This window comes from Belonocnema kinseyi, chromosome 5 (genome assembly GCF_010883055.1).
Source record: "Belonocnema kinseyi isolate 2016_QV_RU_SX_M_011 chromosome 5, B_treatae_v1, whole genome shotgun sequence".
Taxonomy (NCBI): domain Eukaryota; kingdom Metazoa; phylum Arthropoda; class Insecta; order Hymenoptera; family Cynipidae; genus Belonocnema; species Belonocnema kinseyi.
Window position 1 is genome coordinate 97,076,052 of NC_046661.1, and position 15,878 is coordinate 97,091,929.

Consider the following 15,878-nt stretch of genomic DNA (forward strand, 5'->3'; position numbering starts at 1 on the left):
TTTTACAATAAGACGAAAGGTGGTACCGACACTTTCGATAAACTTTGTCATGCGTACACTACAGCCCGAGCAACAAATCGCTGGCCGATGAGGTTTTTCTTTTGTATGCTCGATCAAGCTTCCGTGAATGCTAGGATTCTAGAAACTTGCAAAAATCCTCGAGCAGATGCAACAGTGAACAAATCTCCTCAAGTCACTATGAAGTCTCTTATATTTCATCTTATAACTCCGTATATGCGGCAAAGATTGGAAATCAACACGCTGCGCATCGATTTACGCAGGGGCATTGGGATGATTCTTGGACTTTCACCAGATGATATGCTCGAAGAAGAGAGGCCAAAATTACTCAAGAGAGCTCGCTGTGCCAGCTGCCCATCCTCGAAGGATAAGAAGACACAAATGCAATACCCATCGTGCAAGCGCCCAATGTGCGATGACCATCGCATCTACCTGTGCAACGAGGCTGCGATTAGAATATTTTAGTGCCGCAAAATGTATAAAATTATGTAAGATGATATTAATTATAAAGTATTTTTTTACAAAACATTTAGAATATGTCTGAAAATGAATAATAAGGTTTTTTCTTGTCAATAATGAAGCTTTTTTTGCAGTTTCATCCAGAAATACGCTGTTTTGGTTGCCCGGAAAATAACTTCCTTCACTTTGCCAAATAAATACCTTTTTTGGAAGATCCATCAATGAACTATTTTTTTTATGATTTTAATACATTTGAACAATCAACGCCTAAATTTTTAGCTAAAAATATTTAAAATTACAAAATTTTCGATTTTTATACCAAAATACGTTGTTTTTTCCAAAATTTTTTTTGGCGAATTTTTTTTGTGATTAAATATTTTTTTCGGTATTTTTTTTGATACCATCAAATTCTGCAATAAATCTAGCATATCGGTGATTTTTTTCGAATGAATTGGTTAAGCCGTTGAGAATGATGCCCGATCAAAAATGTGGTCGGGTCAATTTGACCCGATGTAGGGAATTCGATTGAAAAAATAGGTGGTGGGAGGGAAGGTTAACTTAAGACTTAAGACGTTGATAATTTCTGGAATATCAATTCGATTGGGCTAAAATTTTCCAGAAAACTTCTTTGTACTGTTGTTAACAACTTTCTCTCTGAAAGTTTTTCGTTGCTCAAAATTCGCTCGATAAGCGAAACGCTGGAAGTTAGAGAAGTCCGAGAAGCGCCACGCATCAGAAATAAATTAACAACAATTTTTTTTAAATGAATTTTAAAATTCATTTTGCTCTATCAGTCTAAGGGCGTTTCGAATTACATTCCTTGAAAAATCTTTAAAACTGACTGACTGAGCACAAGTAGAAGTGAAAAACGAATTAAAATTGATTTTTCCCGAAAAGCCAGTTTTTTGGCTATAATTGGAAAAATAAAAAAGCTACAACTTTTTTCCTAAGGGAAAAAAGATGCGAAATGAAATTCTACATCTAGGTATAGTAAAAAATATATTTCAATTTCAAAGATTTAACTAATAGCTGCTCTTACTAAAAAATTTGACCTATATTTGAAAGAAATGTTTGACCATTGTTAAAATTCTAAAGAGGTAGAAAGTGACATTGTACACGAGAAAAAAATTCTGTTCCAAAATGTCTTTAAAAGTAAAATCTATATGAGATTTAAAACTGTCTTCCATATTTTGATAAGAAAAACCAATAGGAGATCCACAATTACAATTGATTAAATTTGTGAAAGAAATACTATTTCACCAGGCCTAGTTTCTTTATAATTCACAATTTACATTATTTCTTAATTTTCGATTAGTTCTCTGTTTTCCAAAGTCTGAAACATGGGCTAAAATTGGTCGTTTTGTCACTCGATCCAAAACTGTCACGAAAAATTCATCCCAGAAATAATTGTTCGAAAGCCCTAATCATTCCTTATCGCTTTCTGCACAATGGAACACGTTTCTAATTTAATTTTTTGCTTCAGAGACTATATGAAATCATCAAGTATATCGTTACGTGATTTTTTTAAAAACTTTTGGAATTTTATTCCACAAACTAGGAATGCATTCTTACGTAGAAAAAAAAAGCAAACGACGTTCAAAAGTTGATCGAGTGGTAATTTTTCCTTCTCGATCTAGTTTCTGAATATATTTTGTCTACTGTACCATAGTGAGACCAAAATAAATCAACGATGGTAATTTGATCAAAGCGAAAAATGCGGGAATTTTTACCACACGTGCGACGGAGATTCATTTCGGATTGGAAGTCCATCTTGTTTTCTGCCGGTCTTCATTTTGTTGATCTGTAATAATTTATAAACTTTCACAGTTTTTTGAAGAAACTGAACTTTTGGATCCGTTAATTTTACAAATAAATTTCAAATCCTGGGAAAATAATTCCCTGACTATTCTATGGTTTTTTCCATGGATCTAAAGTTTTTTCCATGTACAATTTTTCATAGCATGGAATTATTAAAATATTACAAAAGAATCTAATTCACACAAAAAATATTAACTTTCGACCAAGAAGACGATTTAAAAAAACATTAATTCTCAATTAAAAGGTGGATGTTTTAACGAAAAAAAAAATTCATTTTGGAACAAATAGCTGAATTTTCAAGTAAAGAAGATTAGTTTTCAACAAAAAATGGAATTGTTATGTTTACAGTTTAAAAAAATTAATTTTACACAAACAAACATATTATTTGAACAACAAATTTAATTGAGCTCTCAATCAAGAAGTTTTATTTTCAACCAAAAAAAAGTGAATTTTTCACTAAAATGATAAATGTTTAGCTAGAATACTTGAATTTTTTAAGCAAGAAAAATGTTCTAACCACAAAGAAGATTTTTCAATAAAATACGTGATTTTTCAACGAACTATTGCAATTATCGACTACAAAAAGACAAATTTTCAACCAAATTGTTGAATTTTAACCTTTAAGATAAATTGTCAACCAACAATTTAATAGAGCAATTTTCAGTTAAAAATTAATGCTTAACCAAAGAAATAAATGTTTAACTAAAAGAATATACTTTTCAATTGGAATAGTTGCATTTTCCGGTAGAAAAAATAATAATTTGCAACAAAAACAAAACTAATTTTCAGAAATATAGTTATATTTTTCAATGAAGTGATGAATTTTCAACTAAAATGATTAATCTTAGACTAGAATCATTAAATTTCAAGCAAAAAGATTAATTTCCAACCCAGAAGATTAATTTCTACCAGAAAGTGAGAAAAATGTTAAATAAAAAAGCTAATTTTTCAACCAAATATTAAATAGTTACAGTATCAGTCAAAAATAATAATTTTTAACAACAAAAAAACAAACGAATTTTCAACGAAATATTTAAAGTTGCAAATGGAATAATTAAATTTTCTGTAAAAAATTGATTTGCAGCCAAACAAAAAACAAATTTTCAATAACATATCTAATTTTTCAACCAAGGAGATGAATTTTCAATTAAAATTAAGAATTTTGAAGAAATTCTCATCCAAATAACTAAATATTCATTCAGAAAAGAATGAACAAAAGAAAACCATATACTTGAATTTTCATTTAAAGCCATTGATTTTAAACCAACGAAAAAACTTATTTTCGACAAAATAGTTCAATGCAGTAATATGAAGGTACTTTTACAAATGAAAAATTATTGTTATTCAATTCAATATTGCAATTTGAAAAGAATTAAGCATACTCTCGAAAAAAAAACCCTGTCTTTACACATAAATGTGCTCTACACATAAATGAATATTTTTTACCTCTTATTATTGAAAAGTCTATATTTCTCAATTGCGCAATCTGGCTTCTGCTTTAAAACCTGAAAACAAAATAAAAAGAAAACAAAACGTTAAAAAGTTTCAAAATTGTCATTTCTTAAAGAGATTCTTGAAATCAAAAACTTAAAATCAAAAATAAGCATTAATTTATTAATATACAGTATGGCTACTGGTCCAGAAAACGGGAAATAGTCGGGAACATTTATAATCCTTAGTTGAGTAGAAAATTTGTAATATTTACTGAAGCCTTTTAAAATTCAATAATTTTTTATAAAAATAATCAAAATGGTCTAAATTAAAATTTCTCAAAATTTTATAATAATTGGTCAAATGGATCATTTCGAATCTACAGTATTTTAAATTCAAATATTCTAACTTTTACCCTCCAAAATATTCAAAAATGTATTTTAAATTTAAAGCATTAATATTTGAAATTTTCGCGAATTAAATCCTTGTAAATTCAACAAAATCAAATTCAAATATTAACAATTGCACAGTTTCAAATTTAAAATCTTAATTAAGCAATTTTAGGTTTTAGAATTGTTCCGCAATAAATTCCCAAAGTTGTAGAATTTCTTTCAATAACCAGGAATATTGAAAATCGGAAATAAACGGGGATTTTTTCCCGAGTCTTGATTGGCCACCCTGAATATAGATCTGAATCCTATTTAGAAAATATGTCTTCTGTTTAATTAATTAACACAGAATTCACAGTAAAAAACACTGGTTTTATTTCAACAAATTTATTATTTGAAATAATTTTACATATATGTACATAAAGGACCAAATATTTCAGAATATTCCAATGATTGTTATTTCGAACTTCCTAAAAATAGAAACAATATTTACAAATCCGAATTAGAACCTGAATAAGCAGCTTTTACAATACGTTGCTTTCAATCTCGATCTTTCTTCTTCTTCAAGTTCAATTTCGTCCAAAAGTCTGCTTAGTAACACAATTTGACGATCAGTTAAAATTAAAAAAATCCGAGAATTTCCCAGATAAGCCCATAAAACGTTATTCAATCTCGCACAGCGTTCTCCATGAAATTCCTCACCATTAATAATAAACTTCAGACTCTCAGTATCCTCTATTAGCAGCAGTTTTGACAAAATCTCGTTAAACTTAACATTCCACGAATCATCATCCAAAAATTTAGCCCAATCGGGAATTCGTTTCCAAGTTTCAAGGAAAAAATTCTGATAAACACTATTTTCAACAGTGCCATTCAACTCAAATTCGTGGTGCATCAATTCCACAATTCTATCAAACAATCGCAAAAAATCAAATCTGTACTCATCGCCATAATAAACCAAAGGTGGATACAATTCACATATTTTATCTAAAAGGGGCAAGAAAAATTCATCCCAGGGATGATTACTCAACAAAACTGAAAGTCCAAAAGATTCTTCCATCGAAAATTCAAAGCTTTCTCTCATCAACATTTTAGTGACCAGAAAAATAATTGTGTCTGTATACTCGGGTAGAAATTGCTTTCGATAGAGGTATCTTACGTAATTCAATATCCTCTTGCCAAATTCATCGTCTAATCTATTCCAAAAATATTGCACTGCAAATTCCTGACCCTTAATTAATGATAACTCAAACATGTTTTCCTCAAAACCATCCGCATAAGGATTACGACTCACAAACATGCCGAGGAGGAAAGATAAATGATAGGATTCAAATCCTTCAGTGTTTCCAACGACTGGCAGATTTCGAGATGCTTCTCCAATTTCTTCCTTTACTTTAACCGCCGAAGTTTCAAAATACTTGTTCGTATTGTCCTCCAGGATATTTTTCCAATAAGCAATGTGACTAAATTTTTCCATTTTGTATATGAAATTTGAATAAAATTCATTTTTTCTAACAATTTCGGGAATTTCACTCCACAAACTAGGAACGGAATCTTTCAGATAGAAGAAACAGGCAATGTTGAAGAGCTGAGTTGTTTCTAATCTTTTCTTCTCAACCCAGTTTTTGAATATCTTGATTTTGTCCAAAGACCCATATTGGGTCCAGGATAAATCTTCGATGCAAACTGAATCCAAAAATAGTACCTTTGTGATGTACTTTATCCAGGAATATATTTTCAGTCCCATGGATCTCGTAATGTGTCTTAATTTGTTGCTGAATTTGTTTGGTAGTGGCAAATTGTTGATATGACTCAATACATCTTTCAATAGTTTATTCCAATGAAGAATATTTTGTTCTTCCACAATTTCCGAGTTTTTGTAGGTTTTTTGTAAAAATAATTCGATCTTTTGCTTTACGTCTTTATTTTCCCAGAGAGAGGAGGCGACTTTGACAAGGCAGATCTTCTGGAGATTTATTTCGAATTTAAAGTCCATCTTGTTAGCTTCTTCCACTTTTAATTTTTTACCTAGAATTGGATAAAGTTCCATGGATACGAAAAAAAAAATTTCTACGGATCAATTAATTCTGAAGAATTTTTTCATAGGAAAAGTTTTGCACGAAACATGAAAAATTATAAATAAAAAAGCAAAGAAAAATCGTGTAAAAAAGGCAGTATTCACGACTTTTGGAAATTTTAAAAATAATTTTTTTTAATCCCTACTGGCACGTTTCCTAGATTCAAAATGATTTAAAAAAAAAATTTTTAATTCTAATTTTATACAGAGTTTTTCAAAACAAAAAATTTCACATACAAAGAAAATTTTTTTATTGCTCTTGGATGACAACCTAATATATGAAACATTGTTTTGAAAAATATTTGAATTTAAACTGAAACCCTAAATGCGACAGTAAATTAATTCAAATTGAGTGTATCTAAAATTTAAGAGTTGTTTAGAATTTGAACATTGAAAGTTTAAAGACAATAAAAAAATAAAATATTAAATTTTACCTTGCTACTTTCGATTTTTTTCGTCAATACGATGAGTGGAGTCTTTTTTGAAAACCAGACCATTAAACTGAAAACAAAAAACGAAAAAAAAAATATTTTAAGAACTCATTCATGAGCATTTGACATTTTCCCTAATCATTTTTTAAATCTTAAAATAAAAAAAAATCAATGTCAGACGTTTTAAAATTCAAATTCAATTTGGAATGCTTGTAACTTGCAAGTTTTTTAATTTAAATTTTTATTTACCTTTCTTGTGTATTTTTGAATCGCTCGAATTTTTAGTTGTTCAATATTGCAAATATTAAGCTGCATTTTTACAAATTCTATGTAAAATAAAATATTTTTTGCTTCATTGGGATTTTTCAAATTTTAAAAGTTCCAAATAGATAAAAAATCTAAGTGTATTCACAAAAATTCAATTGAATTAGGTAGAATTGAAACAGAAAATAGTTGAAACAAAAAATAAATAAAGGGAATCCAAAGAATTATATAAAATGTAATTGAATACAAATTTTAAAACTTTCAAATATATAAGAGTGAAAGTGAATTCACAAAAATTCAATTGAATTCAGTGGAATTAAAACAAATTTAGAATACTCTGAAGGAATTCGAAAAAACTCAAAAGAACTCAAAAAAATCTAATTGTTCAAACGAATTTAAAGAGTCCAAAAAATGCAAATGACACCAAAAGAAAAAAAAATAACTTTCAGCCAGTAGAATTAAAATGAATTCAGAATTATTCACAGAAAATCTAAATAGAATTCCGAAAATATAAGATTTAAAAAATTTAGGTGAATTCGCAAAAGTTTAAAAGAATTCGCAATAATCCAACGATTTATAAAGATACAATATAATTGAATAGAATTTAAATTAATCTAGAAGAATTCACAAAAATTAAAAAGAAGAATAAAGGGTATCCAAAGAATGATCTAGAATTTAAATGAATTCCATAGAACTCTAATGAATGTAGAAGAATCGAAAGTTAGTAAAATTGAAATCAATACAGAAGAATCCAACAATTTTCAAGGAAAATTGACAAAATTCCAAAAAGGTTTCAAAGGAATCCAAAGAACTAACAAAAATTAATTTAAACTCACTAAATAAATATAAATTTTCAACCAGAAAAAGAATATTTAAATTTTCACTTAAAAAACGAATTTTTAACCACACAAAAAAACGAATTTTCAACAAGAGTTAAATTTTCAATCAAAGTGATTAATTTTTAACTAAAATAATGAATCTTTAACTAGAACTGTTCAATCTTAAACAAAAAAGATGAAATTTCAACAAAGTACTATATGAATTTTCAAAGAGAAAAGATAAATTTTCAACAAAGCATTGAATAAATAAATTTTAAGATTAAAGAATTAATTTTAAGTAAAATTATTAATATAAATACTATATTGAATTCAATTTAAAACGCTTCAAATTCCTAACTTTTTAAGTAAAAATATTCCATTTTTAACAAGATAGATTTATTATATCCAAACAGATGCATTTTCTACTAAAAAAGATAAATTTTCAAACCAAGAAAGGAATAGTCAAATCTTCAGTTTAAAACTTAAATTTTCAATCAAAGGGATGAATTTTTAACTAAAATGATCAATCTTTAACTAGAACAGTTGAATTTTAAACCAAAAAGTTGAATTTTCAACCAACAAGAAGATTAATTTTCGACCAAAAAAACGAAGTTTCAACAAAGTACTACGATATGAATTTTCAACGAAGAAAGCATAAATTTTCAACAACCCATTGAATAAATTAATTTTTGGTTTAAAAAATTAACTTTCAAAGAAAGAGGAATTTCAACTAAAATAATGGAATATTTAACTGGATTAATTCAATTTTTAGTTTAAAAAATTAACTTTCAACTAAACTTATGAATCTTTAACTGAAATAATTGAATTTTCAACCAAGCATTGAATAGACCAATTTTTAGTTTGAAAAATTAATTTTCAATGAAAGAGATGAATTTTTAGCTAAAATAATTGAATATTTAACTAAATTAGATCAATTTTAAGTTATAAAAAATTAATTTGCAAATAAATAGATGAATTTTCAACTAAAATGGTACATCTTAACTGGAATAATTAAATGTTCAACTAACAGAAACAAGACATTTTCCACAAAATATTTAAATTTTCAAGAATTTAATTTAATAGAATTTAAATTAATATAGTAGAATTCAAGTGAATTTGAAAAATGCACACTATTAAAAAAATCCAAGTAAATCCACAAAAATTCAAAAATTAAATAAATAGAACCCAAAGATTTATCAAAAATATAATTTAATTCCATAGAACTGAAATGAATGTAGAAGAATCAAAAGTTGGTAAAATTGAAATCAGTGCAGAAAAGTCCAAAGAATTTCTAGTAAATTTGCCGAAATTCAAAAAAAAATTCCAACAATTCCAAAGAATTAACAAAAATTTAATTAAATTCAGTAGAATTAAAATAATTTTTAGGAAATAAAATTCTTCAAACCATAATTCATCTTTAAAAAAGACATAATTTCATCACAGGATTATTTTTATTATTTGTAATATGTATATAGAATTTCTATAAAGACCAAAAATATTTAAATATCCTATTGGAATTGATACAAAATGAGCAATATAAAAATTCTGTTCTTAATTTTAAATAGTCAACCAACAGAAACAAGAAATTTTCCTCAAAATATTTAAATGCTCAACCATTTAATTTAATATAATTTAAATTAATCTACAAGAATTTAAGAGAAAACTAAAAATCCACAATATTTTTAAAAAATTCAGGTAAATACAAATAAATAAATAAAATAAAGGTAATCCAAAGAATTTAAAAATATCCAAAGAATTAACAAAACTTTAATTAAATTCAGTAGAATTGAAATAAATTTTAGGAAATAAAATTCTAAAACTATAATTAATCTTAAAAAAAAGACATAATTTCTTCATAGGATTATTTTTATTATTTCTAATATGTATATGAAATTTATATAAAGACCAAAAATATTAAAATATCGTATCAGAATTTATATGAAATGAGTAATTTAAAAATTATATTCTTAATTTTTAATTTATAACCGACAAAAACAAGAAATTTTCAACAAATTGCTTCAATTTTCAACAATTTAATTTGATATAATTTATCTATATAATTTATGTAGAAAAAATCAAGTGAATTCAGAAAATGTGCAATATTTTCAAGTAAATTCACAAAAATAAAAAATAAAATAAATGAAATCCAAAGATTTATCAAAAATTTTAATGGATTTCGTAGAACTAGAATGAATATAGAAGAATCAAAAGTTAGTACAATTGAAATCAGCACAGAAGAATCCAAAGAATTTCAAGTAATTTTTCAGAATTTGAAAACAGAATTCAAAAGAATCCAAAGAATTAACAAAAATTCTATTAAATTTAGTAGAACTGAAATAAATTTTAGAAAATAAAATTCTTCAAGCTATAATTCATTAAAAAAAGACATAATTTCTTCATAGAATTATTTTTATTATTTTTTATATATATATATATATATATTTCTATAAAGACCAAAAATATTTAAATGTTCAATCTTTTAATTCAGTAGAATTTAAATTAATCAAGAGGAATTGAAGTGAATTAAAAAAATCCAGGTAAATCCAAATAAATAAAATCATAAAATAAAGGGAATCCAAAAAATTAAAAGTAAATTTATCGAAATTCGAAAAAGAATTCAAACAAATTCAAAGAATTAATAAAGATTCAATTAAATTCAGTGGAATTGAAATAAATTTTCGGAAATAAAGTTCCTCAAATTATAATTCATCTAGAAAAAAAAGATATTTTCTTCATAGAATTATTTTTATTATTTTTAATATGTATATCTATACAATTTATATACAGACCAGAGATATTTAGATATCCTATTGGAATTGATACAAAAAGAAAATTATATAAAATATAATATGAAAATTATGTTCTTAATTTTAAATATTCAACCAACAAAAACAAGGAATTTCGCAAAAAATATTTAAACGTACGAGAATTTAATAGAATTTAAAATAATCTAGGAGAATTCAAGTGAATTAAAAAAATCCACAATATTTCAAAAAAATCTAGGTAAATTCACAAAAATAAAAAAATAAAATAAAGGGAATCCAAAGAATTTAAAATAAATTTGCCGAAATTCAGAAAAGAATTCAAACAAATCCAAAGAACTAACCAAAAATTCTATTAAATTCAGTATAATTGGGATAAATTTTATGGAATAAAGTTCTTCAAATTATAATTCATCTAAAGAAAAGACATAATTTCTTCATAGAATTATTTTTATTATAATTAATATGTATATACGATTTCACTACAGACCAAAGATATTAAGATATCCTATTGGAATTGATACAAAAAAAATATATAAAATATAATAATATAATATAATTTAAAAAATTATTTTCTTAATTTTTCATTTTCAACCATCAAAAATAAGAAATTTCGCAAAAAATATTTAAACAAAAAAAATAAACGACAATTTAATAGAATTTGAAATAATCTAGGAGAATTCAAGTGAATTAAAAAAACCCACAATATTTAACGAAAATCCAGGTAAATCCACAAAAATAAAAAAATAAAATAAAGGGAATCCAAAGAATTTAAAGTAAATTTAAGGAAATACAAAAAAGAATTCAAACAAATCCAAAGAATTAATAAAAATTAAATTAAATTCAGTAGAATTGAAATAAATTTTGGAAAATATAGTTCTTTAAATTATAATTCATCTAAAACAAAGACCTAATTTCTTCATAGAATTTTTTTTATTATTTTTAATATGTATATAAGATTTCTATACAGACCAAAGATATTTAGATATCCTATTGGAATGAATACAAAAAAAATAATATAAAATATAATTATATAAGTTAATTTAAAAATTATGTTCTTAATTTTAAATTTTCAACCAACAAAAATAAGAAATTTCCCAGAAAATATTTAAATGTATGCCAATTTAATAGAATTTAAAATAACCGAGGAGAATTCAAGTGAATTCAAAAAGTCCACAATATTTTTTTAAAATCCAGTTAAATCCAAAGAATTATCAAAATTTTATTGAGTTGCGTAGACCTAAAATAAATGTAGAAGAATCAAAAGTTAGTAAAATTGAAATCAGTACAGAAGAAGCCAAAGAATTTAAAGTAAATTTGCCGAAATTCAAAAAATAATTCAAAAGAGTCCAAAGAATGAACAAAAATTCAATTAAATTGAGTACAATTAAAATAAATTTTCGGAAATAAGATTCTTCAAACCATAATTTATCTTAAAAAAAAGACATAATTTCTACATAGAATTATTTTCACTATTTTTAATATGTACGAGTATATACAATTTCTATAAAGACCAAAGAATCTGCTTCCTTACAGCTTCTACTGTTTTTTAAATAAAAAAATTATTTTCGCTTTCAAAATAGAAAAGGCTGATTAATTATAAAACTCTTTATTGATTAACAAAAATCGATTGAAAACTTCAAATCTACGGTGTTTCTTTTTTGGAGATTTAGCTTTCAAATAACGAAATAAAATATTGTACAGTCGTGTAAAACGATATTTACGAAATTCCTCAAGATTAATGTTAAGAATGAGTTTCATTCTTGCTAAGTCTTCAAGTAAAAGCAATTTTGCCAAAATATTATTAAACTTATCATTCCAACCGTCACGATTCCAAAACTTGGCTCAATCGGAAATTCTTTTCCAACTTGCATGCAAGAAATTCTGATAAATACTATTTTCTACAGTACCATAGAACTGAAGAATAGCTTCGGAGTATTTTGGCGAAAGTTGACATTCAAATAAGAAATTATTTAACAATTTATCTAGTTTCATTAAATAATTATTGAAATAAATAATTTTGTTCTGAATTTAATTAAATAATTTATTTATTAATTAATAATTGATATACCAAAAATTAATTTTATTCTCAATTAAAGTGCAATATATCACTTTAAACTATTTTCTTGTAATTCAAAGTCAATAAAAATGATTTTATTGTAAAAATTCCGAACATATTATTATTGAAAAATATTGCAAATACATTCCCATTAATGTGTATCATACATTATATGGCCAAATAGTCGAGAAATTTACCGTGACTCTAAGAAAACACCGAAAAATTCGACTTTTTTCGGCTTGCTTTGAACTATTTTGAACCAAAAAGATGCAATTTCAAATAAAAAAGATGAATTTCCAACCAAGAAATGAATAGTTAAATATTCAGTTTAAAAAATTAATTTTCAACCAAAAAAAAAACGATTTTTCAATAAAATAATTAAAATTTCAATCACCGTGATGAATTTTTAATTAAAATTAAACATCTTTAACTAGAACAGTTAAATTTTAAACCAACAAGAAAATTAATCTTCGAGCAAAAAAGATAAAGTTTCAAGAACGTACAATATGAATTTTAAACGAGAAAAGATAAATTTTCAACAAAACATTGAATAAATAAAACCTAAGTTTCAAAACTTAATTTTCGACGAAAGAGATGAATTTTCAACTAAAATAATGGAATATTAAACTGGGTTAGTTCAATTTTTTAGTTTAAAATATTTATTTTCAACTAAAGTGATGAATCTTTAATTGGAATAGTTGAATTTTCAACCAATATTGAATAAATAAATTTTTAGTTAAAAAAATAAATTTACAACATAAGAGATGCAGTTGTAACAAAAAGATGAATTTTCAACTAAAATGACGAATCTAGAACTGGGACAGTTAAATTTTCCACCAAGGAGATTAATTACCACCTAAAAAAGACGAATTTTTAAATAAAAAAGATAAATTTAAATAAAAATGTGAAAATGAAATTTTCAACCAATAAAAACAAAAAATATTTAAATTTTTAACCAAATTGATGAATATTTAATTAAAATTATGAATATTCAACTGGACCAGTTAAATTTTCTTGAAAATAAATACATTTTTAATTGATAAAGATAAACTTTAAACCAAAAGTTAATAGTTAAATTTTTAGTAATTCAAGTAAAGAGATGAATTTCTAATTAAAAAGATGAAAATCTTTTTAACAAAATTTATTTTTATAAAATAATTTAACTTCCAACCAAGTGCTCCAATTTTGATCCAAAAAATATGAATCCTCAACGAAAAATGTACTAGTTTATATTTCAACCAAAAAAGATTTTAATTTTAAGCCGAAAACAGTTGAATTCAACTTCAAAAATACAAATTTTTCATAAAAGTTTAATTTTCAAGCAAAAAGATGAATTTTCAAACGAGAAGATTAACTTTCAACCGAAGAGGATGAATTTTCAACAAAATACATACATTTTCTGCAACATACATGAATTTTCCACAAAATACTTGTATTTTCAACTAAGAGAAATAAATTTTAAACCACAAAATAAAATGGTTGAATTTTAAGGTAAAAAACTTAATTTACAAAAAAATTGTTAACAAAACATTTGAATTTTCTATCTGAAATATTGGTTTTTTTTAAACTTGACTTTATAGTAAAAGTTTAAAGCATGAGAAACGAATTTTCAACAAAAAAACTTGTTTTTTACCCCAAAGGCTTAAAATTTCAACCAAGAACTTTTATAACAAAAAATTTGTCTTTTTAATCTAAAAGGATGAATTTTCTACTTAAAAAATACCAATTTGCAAAGAAACATTCGAATTTGCTATTAAAAAAGATAAATTATAAAAAAATAGTCAAATTTCTAAGAAAATATTAATATTTTTAACAAAATGGTTGAAGTTTTAACCTACGACAGTAATTCTTCAACCAAAGGCTCAAATTTTCTAACAGAAGAGATCAAACTACAACCAAAAACAGTTGCATTTTCAAGCTAATAAGAGGAATCTTTTAGAAGACAGTTGAATTTTGGACCAATAAAAAATAACTTTCAGGGTGGCCATTTTAATCGAAGAAAAAAATTCCCGGTCATTTCACGGTTTTTTCCCGGTTCGCAAACATTTTTCCAATTGAAGCAATAAAGAATAAACAACAAATTAAATTTACACGTATGAAATGACAGGTACTAACGCTTTTCAATTGAAATTTTTCGAATGAAATGCAGATAAACTGCAAAATTTAGAACTTTTATAAATTTTAGAGTTCAAAGATTCAGATTAAATTTCAAAAATATAAATCCACATTAACATTTGCAATACTCTAAATTAAAGAATCAAGCAATGAACTTTAAAATTTTTCAAAATTACATTTTTTAAAGTAATTTTAAGCTAGACAAATTAAAAAATGATAAATAAATTTTTTTAAATTAACAATTTTTTAAATTAGAAGTTAAATTATTTCCATTTTAAGCAGTTTAAGCATCCTTCAAAAACTTAAAAAATGTATTTCAAAACATTGAGAAATCTAGAAGTGGTTTTATATTTTTCTAAATTTAAAATCATTGTTGACATTTTTTCGAAACGTTTAAATATATTTTTTAATGAATTGAATTTTTCCTACAACTTTTAGAAGATCCTGCAAATTAAAAAATATCCTTAAAATTTGAATTTATAAATAACAATAGGAACACTTATTATTTGTAGAGAAAATTAGAATAATCTTAACCCTTAAACGGCCAAAACGCCACTACCGGTACACTGCTTTTCAACGGCCAATAACTAAGACTATTCGACACTGGAAAAAATTGAGGCACATATATTTTCATTACTTAAGATCTCCTCTTTCCGACGGTGCCAATGAAATTTCTCAAAAAATTTTCTTATTATCCCAAAATGCAGTTTAAACAAAAAAAAACGTGATTTTTCGTGTCTATTTTTTTTTGTGAACCATTTTCCAAAGCTTTTAAAGTTTGTAATTAACCTGGAATCTCACTAACGGGTGGAATAAATGTCTAAACTTTGAGAATCTATGGTTCAAAGATCGATTTTTCGTTTTAGTATTTTCAAAATGGCGTCTTAATGGCAAAATTTTTGTGAAAACATTCATGAATTTTTTACAATAAACGATGCGCTTTTCGGAAAAATCATCAAGAATAAAAAGTTCTTGTAATCAGCCAAGGAATACGCCTGAATTTTTTCGAAGCATTTTGAGCAAAATTTTGGATTTTGCATATGAACAATTTTTGCAAAATTCAAAATTATGCTCAAAACGCTCCGAAAAAATTCAGGCGTATTTCTCGGCTGATTACAAGAACTTTTTATTCTTAACAAATTTTCCGAAAAGCGCATAGTTTTTCAATAAAAAATTTTCATAGTTCTAAGCATCGTGTAAGAGTAAAATGATTTACGAATATCTATCGTCCGTCTGC

At 25.1% G+C, this 15,878-nt stretch overlaps 2 protein-coding genes across 5 annotated transcripts in view; one reads left to right on the forward strand and one right to left on the reverse strand.

Annotated features, from left to right (window-relative positions):
• The window catches only part of LOC117173796, an 830-nt gene extending 347 nt beyond the window's left edge, over positions 1–483 (forward strand). The window contains exon 2 of the mRNA XM_033362438.1: positions 13–483. Coding sequence (XP_033218329.1) covers positions 13–483 — 471 coding nt within the window. The remainder of the gene's footprint in view (positions 1–12) is intronic.
• A 1,696-nt stretch (positions 484–2,179) lies between these two features.
• Positions 2,180–15,878, reverse strand: part of LOC117172464 — an 88,219-nt gene continuing 74,520 nt past the window's right edge. For 2 of the 4 annotated variants that reach the window (XM_033360421.1, XM_033360419.1), the window contains 2 exons: positions 6,627–6,693; positions 4,487–6,143 (listed from right to left, as the gene is read on the reverse strand). In XM_033360421.1, coding sequence (XP_033216312.1) covers positions 4,618–6,111 — 1,494 coding nt within the window. In that variant the 5' untranslated portion in view covers positions 6,112–6,143; positions 6,627–6,693 and the 3' untranslated portion in view covers positions 4,487–4,617. Of the gene's footprint in view, positions 2,279–3,741; positions 3,801–4,486; positions 6,144–6,626; positions 6,694–15,878 lie in introns of those variants that run through there. The other 2 variants (XR_004467025.1, XM_033360420.1) reach the window with 2 other exon arrangements.